Genomic DNA, 11,850 nt, shown 5'->3' with positions numbered 1-11,850 from the left:
TATAGCTCACAACTTGCTGCTAAGTTTATGCTCATATAGTCCTGGGACTCTTTGTTCTGTTGCCATAGGGTCTCCTAAAGTCATCAAGGTCATAATTTTGTGCAAAAGCAAAGTCATCATCCCTGATGTAAGAATTTGTACAGAATAGGTTTAAGAGGACATTCATCTTTAATAGCTATTGTTTTAAATTACCTAGCTGTMGACATATATGAGAAATTAATGGATACATAACATCATTCTAAATTAAATAATTGTTGTTAATATAATGGAAATGAACTATTAAACCAATAATGTTTCCTTTCATTTGTTTGAAAAGTCCAAGCATAGAGACACTACACAAAAATGCCAAGAAGCAAGAACATTGAACCCTACTGCGGTGCAATTACCTTGTAACTACAGCTGGGAGTTCTGACATCAGATGACTTACAAAATAGGGAAGGATGCAATCTATAGTTCTTACAGGGATTTGCAGACTGGCTCTGCAGTACTCTAGAGCTCTAAACTCTAAACTGCAGGGTTGCATCTTCATTTCTTTTGACCCTCCAGGAGCAGAAAGCAGTTGTTTTTAAAGACATTTTAAGGAAGACAAATTCCTACATAGAATGCTGAACATTACTGTCTTAGTTGCATCAGAATTTAAACCCARGTCAGTGAAAAGATGGAATCAAAGAAATACACCACGAGTAGCTGTAAGTATGCAGAAAGGATTTACACTTTTGTCTGAATATTAGACTCTAGTAGGGGGAGAAAAAAGGCAAAGCCACAAGCCAGGTGCCAAACCCTAGACTGAGATACATTAAAATACTTGTTATAATGCACAGTTCCTTAAATTGTCCACCCACGCATTTTTGCTCAAGTGAACACTAYGGCATAAGTCAGGAAGGATCTTTCTGCATAGCTTGTTAAACATGCCAGTTTCACCGGCTGCTTTTGGAAAAGGTTACTGCTCTTGCTGTTTGGTTTAGCAGATGCTGGCTTGCAGCTCTGCACTCACAGTATAGAGAACTAAGGAGACAGAAGGATCTTCAGGAAGGAATATGGCAATTGTCCCGTGTAAGCCCAGCTGCATCCAATAGGCATTCCCATCAAGGACTGCCCCTAGTACTTTTATCCATTTGTCAAATCTACTTGACATTATCCTCTGCTTGGAAAAATAACTAGCCTAGTTCTGCATTTAGGGAATAGGATTCGCTGCTCCTGAAGATATGAYGCAGAGGATGGAGGCAAGCAGGTAACAGCACAAAGCAGATCAGTGGGATAAAATACAAAGGTTTCAAAAGTACACTGGTTTGTATGTTTTAAATTGCTTGAGTGCAAAGGAAAATAAYCACAACCAAAACTGTATGCCTTTCAAAATTTTACATCTCCAGCTGGCGCAGCTAGTAGATATGTCAGAGAAGCACTAATAAGCAGGGAGAAAACTCTAGGGGGAATCTTTCTGTTCTCCATCTGTCATGGAGTAAATAGGTCTCATTGATTATCTACCACTTGATTTATACTAAATGCTTTCAAGCACTTCCCATTTATAGTTTTCAAATACGAGAATAATTAAATTTTGATTTATGGGAATTACACAAGAACAGGTAATTTTTTTTTTGTCCAACTAGCAGCACTCAGCTGTACCACAGRTATTAAGAAAATAAATACAATGTTTTACCTTAAAAAGAGTAGCTGCCTGAGTTTTGAGGTTTTGGGTGATGGTCTGAATAATGCAAGAGGAAGAGCAAAAATGCTTCAGTGTTGGCTGTAGTTGTGTTTTTACTGTTTCTAATACTGGGTCACAGAAGAGACAAAGGTTTTACAGCCCCACTATAAAACAGCTCTTTATCTTTTCTCCACTAATTCCATGGTGTCACATTTAACAAAACTAGGAAACTGGAGATAATATGGATGTTTGCAGATTAGCTGTCAGGTAATAAATAACACTAATTTCACATACCTACAAATGTAAAGACACCTTATCACTGTTTAAGTTTCTCACTCTTTGTAATGCCTGCCAACATTTTAACCCAGGCAAATTACAGTATTGTTTTTGTGTTTTTTCACTGGGATAAAATACACAGTCATAATAKCCTTTTTTCAGATTTCATGGTATAAAAGGGCTTTGGTGCTTAATTCAAGCTGTATGTTGCCGAGGCAATTCCAGAGTTCCTATTTTGGAAGATGTATTTATCTTACCTTTTAGTTGCCTTGTCTTTTYACAGTGCTCTAAGTACCACTTGCCCGAGAAGATGCAGCTGTGACCCTGCCCAGTCAGTGCAATGCTACAGAGCTACAGAGATTCCCAGGGAGATTCCTTTTACCACCAGGAGACTCTACATCAGCCACAGCAAAATTAAACAACTCCAGGTAAGAAAATCCAGAAAAAGTACTTTTTCTAGTGTACAGTAACTGAAAGTTGGGCTTCCCAGATGGTGGTGGCATCTAGTGAGGAGAGAATCTTATTTCATGTTCTAAGAAATGACAAAGTGCTGCCAGATCTGGTTTTATTTTTACTTACTCTTTAAGGACATGTAAATATATTCCTCTAGTGTTTTCATATTCCYGCAGTCTCCAAGCACTGGTTCATGCTCTCACAACGATATTTTATATGAAACTCAAAAAAATAGTATTTTACAACTAGCAGCCAAAGGTTGRTGTGTTTTATACATGGTCAAATAACCATTGACTTCCAGACTAGTTTTTTAACCTGTTAAAAGCTTTTGCTATTTTTGATACAATATAATACTTTTCCAGAGTAAATGGAAAGGTTTTATGTCGTTAGAATAATTTCCCTAATGGATGAAACTGAAGCTCTTTCTCCCCCTCTGGAGCTGCAAGTRTCAGTACAACTGCTATTAGAAATGGCAGAGGAAGTAAATTTGAGTCTAAGGCACAGCATGAGATGTTTCTAAAAGCAATGCCAGGCCTATCTAATAACCCACATAAATGAGAGCAGCTTCCAACCAAAGCTGCCAGCTATTTGTGTTATTGAAAAAGTTTATTCTGGGTTTCTTGAGGCATCACAAAGCATCTGCTTATACTAATTTTGCACTGCACTCAGGAACTGYGCTTCTTTGTTTTTTACCCTGAAATATCTTTATTTAATAAATTCATCTTGTATAGATGGATGCAAGGGAAATGTAACCACCTGTATTACACATSCTTACTGTGTGTCAATTCACTACAAATAATAAGAAATTCAAATGAAATACATTTCCCCTTACAAAGAATTTAACTGCTCTGAAACACCTCTGATTTCACTTTCAGGACTAGATGAAATAKGCTGGAAGGCAGCTTAGAGCACCATCTGGAATACCTGCTGCCCACTGAGAAATAGTCAGTGATTGTACAATTTTCCTCTGAGAAGGAGTTTATTCTTTTAGCTGCTACTAATATCTTTGGGTCTTTTGTTTTATCTCACATACCCACAAGAGTCAGAGTTCACTGGTATGATTTAGCTATAATGATGTGCTCTAGGTAAACAAAAGATTTGTCAAATGAATTCTGTATTAGGAAATACATTTTCTGTGAAACTCTTCCCTCTTCCTCCCCATTATTTTCTTTCCAGGGTAAGTAAGMTGAGCCATTTTCCTTCTCTTAGGCTAGTTGTCCATACCTGTTAGCTAGTCCTCAGTTACAAGTAAAGTGGCCTTAGGTTCTGACTAGAGCAAAAGACAGGTGTCATAAAGCATTTAAATGTTGGATAAAAGTAAATGGAGTGGTGGGATAAATGTTTCATGACCATTCAAAACAAATGGTGCATGAAACCATCAAAGAAGGGAGTTTTTCACTTACACATTAATTCCACTGGTTATGAGTCTGTCTTATTACTACTACTGACTTTGCACTGAAAGGAAAAAAGTCCTTTCATGCTATGTCCTTGTAGTGATGTAGGCTCCTTCCTTGTACTGGGTCTTTGGATATATTTTTTACTTTTTTTCCCATGCAACAAATTATACTTCTGAGGTCTCGACATCATAAATACCTGTGCTTAATTTTACACAGCTGAGCAATTCCACTGGCACAAATTATAGYGCTTGGGAAAACATTTCTGCTTGTAAAAGACATGTCTGCAAGCACTGAAAGAACTCTATAGGATTTTAGGGGTTTGGTGTGGGATTTTTGTTTGTTTGGGTGGTTTGATTTTTTTTTTTTTAATTTGCTTGGTTTTTAAAATTCCTTTATTTACCTAATCATAGAGCAAATAATGACTTCCATAAAGAATTTGAATGGAAACCTAAACTTCCCACAGCTGACCTCCAAGAGACTTTTATATGTAAGCATTCACAAATATTATGGTTTGGCAATTAGCTACCTCAGAAGAATTTAAAAAAAATGTTTTTAATTATGTCTGCACCTTAATTTTTATTAATTGTTATTAAAATTGTGAAATAATAATAATAATAATAATAATAATAATAATAATAATAATAATAATAATAATAATAGATGTTTGGATACTAAATTCACTATGTCTTAAAGAAAAAAAAATCTTGGAAGAAGTAGATTTTTTGTATTTTTTCTGACAGGGTTGATCAGCATTGGAAACAGTTGCTGTGATTTTTACTTTTGGTAATTTTGCAATCCGGGGTTTGTTATAAACAGGCTTTATAATAACAAAACTAGATTAATTTTAGCTTCTTTTTTTTTCAATATTTTCTTCTTGCTCCATGATTTGAAGATCAACTGTAACCTATTTACTCCCACTTCAAGGTTTAGTTTATTTCTAACTATATTAATAAGTGGGGTTTTATCTGCTGAAAGAAAATCATCTAGCTTGCCCCCAGTATAGGAGACTGTTTTTTATAAAAAAAAAACTGCTTATAATAAATCCCAGGATACAGCAACTTGAAAAATAAAAAAAAAAAACCCAAAAGTCATTAAAATGGAAAATTCCTTAAAAAGTTTGTATCAAATTAAACAGCATATTAGATCCACTTTCAGATTKTAAAATATAAAAGTATAATAGTATCATTTTACAGGCAATTCAGTTAAAAAATAAAAGACTGCTTTCTAGCAAAAAAAAAAAGATGGTAGGCTTTCAAGTATGTCTTGGTTCATCTTAGAAAGACTGGGTGGTTTGAAAAGCATGGATAAATGTTTAAGCCTCAAAACAGCATGATCACAAAGCTTAGCAAAGCATACCAAATAGGYGGCAAATAGAAATTACAATAATCCACATTAAGAAGCCTAATATCATGACAGACTAGATCGCTATACATTGACCTTCACATAACTCTCTGTCACTTAATAAGATGAAAATTAACCCTYTTAGAGACATACAGAAATCAACTGAGGAAAAGCAGAAAATATTGGTTTTGAATTCATAGGAGAAAAATGTCCTGAATTGTGAAGGTTCATAATTGTTTCAATTTCTGTAAGATGGTTTTATAATTACATGTGATTATGTTTTTGTGCTCTTGACCAATGCAGCTCATTCCTATATACAAGAWCACCTTTCTAATCATGACCAAAACTGAAAAACAGCAGTTCTGATATCACTATATAGCTCTATCTACACAAACCACTGCATTCTAGAAAAAAAAATTGGACAACTTCATTATTTACTGTTGGGATATAAGGTTTTAAATGGAGGCACATTCCCTCATTTATTTGAATTTAAATATAATTGATGGAGAAACCGGCTTCARTTCCATATCCATACTTTTTCACTAATTGCATCAAATTTTGCAATTCAGAAATTGCTTTGCAAGACAGAATAAAATTAATCAGAAAGACAAACCAAGGATACCACTGCAAAATGAAATCTGACTTGTCTTTCACAGCTGTGTGGACTTTAATTTTAATGGAAGTTAAAATGCAGAGTTTGTAGCTAAGATAAAGAGATACARCCCAAAAATATGCAGGGATTGGACAAACTAAGCTGTAAGACATCTTTTAACAGTCACCTTTATGAGCTAATTTCACTTACACAAGTATGATAGCCAAATGTGTCCAGCCAGGATTATAGAACAAAATACTACCCAGCATCTGTATTGCAACAGGACTTGTACTGCCCTTCATGTAGGTTCCTGACTGSGATGAGGGGTTATGCCATAGAACAGGCTTTATAGCTTCCCCCGATGAGAATGAAATGTGCTGGTAGCTACCAAGTCCTGGGGGAAATCGCATGAAGAATAGTGTTACTTTAGCATCTCTAACTGGCATGGTACTYCTGAGACCTGTAGTGAGATATTTTTGGACATGGGAAGGGAAAACAGATGAGGGCACTCCGTCCCACCACTCTTGTGCAGAGCACCTGCTCATCTTGCTTTTTTTGGGGGGGGTGGGGGGGTGGAGGGATTCCTATATAAATGATTTTTAAAGACTCCATCACCAAGGTCAACGGGAAGCATATTTGGTTATTTCAGAAAATCAATGTTTTAGCAGCTGGTGTGCTTGGAGAACTCCCTGGCTCACCCTCATTGTATGCTTCCTCCGATCTCAGCCTAGGGAAAGCTGCCAGATTCACTTAGGTTTGCTGCTTAACTTGAGACACAAGATGGCAAGCTTTGTAAACAAGCATGTTCTAACAGAGCAGAAAAATAATGAAACAATTGTGTGTCTCTCGATATTATAGTCATAGTCAACATCTAAGTACCATTTACCACTGGAAAGCATCTGTTGATTACGAACTAATAAAAACTAAGTTTCTGAAAACACAATCTGTTCCACAGAAATGATTTTTCAGGCCAGGTTGATCTGACACTTTTGGTTTGGTCATCTTAATAGGTGAAGTTTTTATTTTTAAAAAAGGAGGAAGTGGGGTAGATAAAAGTGTTGGATTTTCGTTTCTTGCCAAAATAGTAGCAAGAGGTAAAGGTATCCATGTGTACTCTGGGGAATACGTGCTGCAGTGACAGTACAGCCCATGATATGTGGAAATGGCCATAAGATGAACTCAAAACTGCTCTAGCAAGCCCCACTGAGCACAGTGAGCATTAGCAACTATTTACTCTCTGCAGAGACTTCTGCCAGTGGTGATATTAGCTCTCCATTTTATATAGGTTATCCTCCAGCAGGAAATAAGAGGCATATTCCTTCAAATATTCTTCAAATGTATGTTYTTGCTCAAAACCTGACACAGCATAGACTTAAACCAAAAAATCTTGAAATATAAGTAAATACCAGAGGTACCTATAGTAACACCTCTACTGTTACCACTTATCTTAGTTTCTCATTCTAATGTATTGTTTTTCAGTACATACTAACAAGCGTCCGAGCATCCAAAAGAAGTAACTGCTGAGGATATCTATATATATATATATATATATGCTATCACATTATTTTTTTTTTTCCTTTTAAGTTTACTGACTTCAGGAGAATGTCAGTCCTTGAAGAGCTGGTCCTGTCATGCAGTGGCACAGAATCAATAGAAAACAACACTTTCAAAGCTCTGAGCACCTTGAAGTCCCTGGAACTTTGCAAAAATCAGCTAAAGCAAATACCCACCTTTCTCCCACCTAGCCTTGAAATTTTAAAACTCGCTGATAACTCCATCAGTGCTCTGCATGCATCTGATTTTGCAGGTTTGATGAAACTAAGGGTGCTCGATCTTCGGAACAACTTGATTGCAACGCTGCCTCCGAGTGCATTTTCTTCCCTTTACAATTTACAAAGTCTGATCCTGGATGGCAACAACATGGAATCTGTGTCTGCACCACTTAGGCTTCCTAGGCTGAAGTATCTGAGCATGGTTGATAATAAACTGAATTCGTTCCCAACCAACTTTTTTGCATCTTTCCAAAATCTACAGTTTCTCAGTTTAAGTGGCAACCTTCTGACAAAAGTGCCTCTTGACCTACCTAAATCCCTGCTGTCACTAAAATTAGAGAAAAACCAACTTAAAATGGTGAGACTTCGAGATGTGAAACACCTAGAAAACCTGGCTGAGTTCTTTCTGTCAGAAAATCAGCTGACATCAATAGATGGTGCCCAGTTTCTTCCTAACTTAACAACACTGGAACTCTCTAAGAATCAGCTCCACGCTCTGCCCCTCAGGCTGCCTGTCAGGCTGCAGAAACTCGACTGCAGCAATAACCTGATCCAAAGGGTGACAGCACAGGACTTCCAAGGACTCCAAGACCTGAAACACTTGTTTCTCGACAACAACGCTGTCAGCACGTTTGAGGCGGGAGCTCTCCAGCAGTGTGCGCAGCTTTCCAATCTGGCACTGGAACAGAATCTCCTCAGTTCTATTCCKCTGAGGCAAGTGAATCTCAGGACAGTTGGTTCCAAGGTGTCATCTCTCCTTYCTTGCATTATGAGAATGAGAGCCAAAATTGGTATTCAGACCCAGTCACGATAGAAGTCTGTCTGTATCATAAACCCACTGCTGTAACTAGCACTAATTAGCACTCCTGTTAGCAGTCTCAGAGTAGAAGTAGAGCTGCTTTCATTATGTCTGTGGCCCCCAATGAATCTGCTCATTTTGCATCTCTCCCTGCTAATGAGACCACTTTATTTAATTAGCACACAAATAAGTAGAACCTGCTCGGAGAATGCAACAGACTTTCTACAGAGATTATCCTGCTATTTGATTTACCTTTCCCCATAAAGGAAAAATAATAGAACATTCGATAAAAAGGATAGATAGCAATTTCAAAGCTGATGTTTCYACCAAACCCCACCAAGTTTATTATTGTTAAAATTTTAAGATTTCGGGAGCTGAGTCTTATCAAAAAGAATGCGCTTTTTCAGTGATACTGGCATTCTCAGCTTCATTAAATTCATGCATTACAAGGTATTCGGAATGCATATAAAGTCTTCAGCTTCAGGGTATAAACAAAACTCCAGTCAACAGAGCACAGAAGAAATATCCCTTGGGCACACTGTGTTCATTAATGCYCTGCTTAGAGGATCTCTCACATTCATCTGTGAGTGCTGGAACTGGCCATTATCAGAGATGGCATATTAAACCAAATGGAGGCTGTTCTAATATCAAGTGGCAATTTTATTATTACAGAAAGCTGYGCAATAAGATGGCATAAAAATGGTGAAGTAATTCCATTAACATGAACTTCTTTAACAAAACRGGACTGTTAAACTTTATTTTTATGGCTTGTAGACAGGTTTAACTAGCCTAAATAAATAATGCAATAAAATTTCAATTCATTGAGCATCATGTCCTTTAGCATTTGAATCTATTTGGCAACARCTTTATAATCAGAAAGTGATTTAGTGGTGTATAAATATTTGATTTCAGTCTAGCTTGACAGAAATGTTTAATGCTTTCTAGTTACTTTAGTATTGTCTAAGCCATCTTATTTTACAACCTTCGTAGTGAAGAGAATTAATAGGAAGGACTTCTTCTCTAGCCTTTAAACAGCATGACTTTTAAGCAGATATTGGGGACCTTTCATTCCAACAGTAAATACAGATTTCCAGTTGGGGCTGTAAACATAAAAGAGGTGAATAAAAATGACAAGATATTAAATTTATGTACTTAATTTAATTGTCTGAWGATGACCATGTACACATGGATATACAGAAATAGAATTACTACTTTTTACTTTTATCTGAGAATTCTGTCAAGTGTAAAAGGCTAAAAAATATGATTGATATGCTAAAGTGAATAGGTTTTAGCAGTTTTTTGGCAGAAATTATGAGGAAGATAACTTCTTTCTCTTCTGAGAAGAAAATAATTCACAAGTCCAAGAATTTTCAGGACTTTTAGAGAAGACCTGTACTTMATAAAATCTTACAGGGTGTGGCGAAAATGCAGGGAAGAGTCTGATCATATTCCTTAGAGTGGCGGTAGCACAGGGTGGCTGCCATGGTCAGCTCCCTCTTCCAGCTGCAGGGTCACTCATCATGCACTCAGTGGCATTATTTTCTCTAGATCAATACAGCCCTGAAGTCAAACAATGCAGCCATAAAGTTTAAGTCTAACATTAGTACACTAAGACTCTTCACAGGTTTAAGGACTTGCTGGTCAAGCTTTGTACAGTAATCAGTCTGGGTAAACCTCTTGGGTGATTTTCCACAGTCTTTGGCATCAGTGGCACTAGGGTTTTATCCCAGAGCACCCTTCTGACATTACRGTGTCATGTTGGGCACCTATAATTGTCTGTGGTTAGTTTTCAGATTTATGGCAGTCATAAACAGCCACAAAGGTCAGATTTTGTGAAGTGAATCACCATATCAACAACATGAGGTTCTCATCTTGCCAGGAAAAACAGCACAATACAGAACTGCCCTACTCTTGAAATAGTAACATTGAACTTGCCATGTTTTCACAAATCTGAGAACCATTTTTCAGCTTAAGAGGTTCAAACTCAACTTCCCAAAAAAAAMCAGTTGGTAAGGGTCACAACGTACCTTCTTTGTGTTTTTCAAAGGTATCTCATATCATTACATGGAGATAAACTATCCCATGAACCTTTACCAGTTGTGGTATACTGCTGATCTATTCTAGATAGATCTTAGTAGTATTATTATAATTTCCCTGAGAGTTTCAGTCAATAAGTTTCCTTAAAATCTGTAAACTTGACTCTTAATCTCATCATCTTGCATACTACCATAGTAAGGTGATTTTTAAGATACTTTGAAATTAATTTTATTAAAGATATTCCATGCCAATGCCTTTCTGTTAAGCACTTGCCACTAACTATATGAGGGAAATTAAAAGATCATAAATGAGCAAGATATTTGAAATTAAGTCTTTTCACATAAATTTGCAATGTGTATGAAAATAAGAATTATACTGTCTAGTGTCATATCCAGGGATAATATTTTTTTTTCTAAATGCTACCAGTTCTAAGTCTCAAAAGTACTATTCAAAAAGACCATCAAAAACCACTAATATTTCCCCTGTTACCGATTTCTTAACAGATTATCATCAGATGGATTACGGCTGTGATGATTAATGTTTTAGCCTAATGGAAGCAGAAGAACAAAATGGTAGAAAAATCCTAATTCTTTAGGAACTGACAAACGTTTTTAAACAAATCATATATAGAATTACTTGAAGGAGCAGTGTTGCCACAATTGTCTAAATTTTTGATCTTTCATGGTGCTATAGTTTGGTCATTGGCATTGAAGAGTAMGAAAAACATTTTTGAACTTGACAGTCAATTAAACAGTTAATTGTCTTCATAGTACAGCACAGAACTTCTGTTCAGCTCAGCTGCATGAACAGTCAATACAGGTCAGAATTGCAGTAATTTGGGAAAACAGTTCAAAGGTGTACAGATGGTATACCTATAATGTAAAAAAAAAAAAAACAACAAATAAGCAAACACACAAACAAACCCAACCCAAACCCAATATGAACATTAGTTTTTCAGAAGATTGAATTTTTTAGTGACAGCTTTATTTTAATTCATCAGATGTGTCTGGACAAATACACACCACCAAATACCACTCACAGAAACAGAAACATTATGATGAACATAACATCTTTGTATTGTTTTATTCAGACTTCCAGACACCCTTGCTAGATTGGATCTAAAAGGAAATGACATAGAAGATGTTGGAGAACAAGAGCTGAAGGACTTGAAACAACTTCAGGTTTTAAATTTACGGAACAACAAGATATCTGGCTTGGATCGCAGAGTCTTGGAGTATTTACCTCGTCTTCGGCATCTGTATTTAGATGGAAACCCTTGGAACTGCACCTGTGACCTTCTCAGAACCAGAAGAGCACTGGTGGCCAAAGGAACGGATGTCCGGGGAGGGCAGTGTGCAGCACCAGCACAAAGCCGAGGAGAAAGYTGGATGTCTTCCAAAAAGATTCTGCAGCAGTGTGAAGACAATCTGTCTTCCATGGAAACAGGCAAAGAGGACAGAAAGAAAATGAAACCAAATGAGACCTCCAGCATTGGAGTTAATACAGATGATGATTACTATGATTATGAATTAGATTAA

The 11,850-nt window shown here is 36.6% G+C and overlaps 1 protein-coding gene across 1 annotated transcript in view; it reads left to right on the top strand.

The window, feature by feature from the left end:
- LOC130575227 (nephrocan-like) overlaps nt 1–11,850 on the top strand; it is a 17,051-nt gene extending 5,201 nt beyond the window's left edge. The window contains exons 2-4 of the mRNA XM_057368984.1: nt 2,205–2,349; nt 7,289–8,190; nt 11,403–11,850. Of these exons, the coding sequence (XP_057224967.1) occupies nt 2,205–2,349; nt 7,289–8,190; nt 11,403–11,850 (1,495 nt within the window). The remainder of the gene's footprint in view (nt 1–2,204; nt 2,350–7,288; nt 8,191–11,402) is intronic.

This window comes from Malurus melanocephalus, unplaced genomic scaffold (genome assembly GCF_030028575.1).
Source record: "Malurus melanocephalus ecotype Western Australia unplaced genomic scaffold, MMel_1.1 scaffold_100, whole genome shotgun sequence".
Taxonomy (NCBI): domain Eukaryota; kingdom Metazoa; phylum Chordata; class Aves; order Passeriformes; family Maluridae; genus Malurus; species Malurus melanocephalus.
The sequence above is the reverse complement of the archived record's forward strand: the minus strand, read 5'-3'. Positions and strand labels throughout refer to the sequence as shown.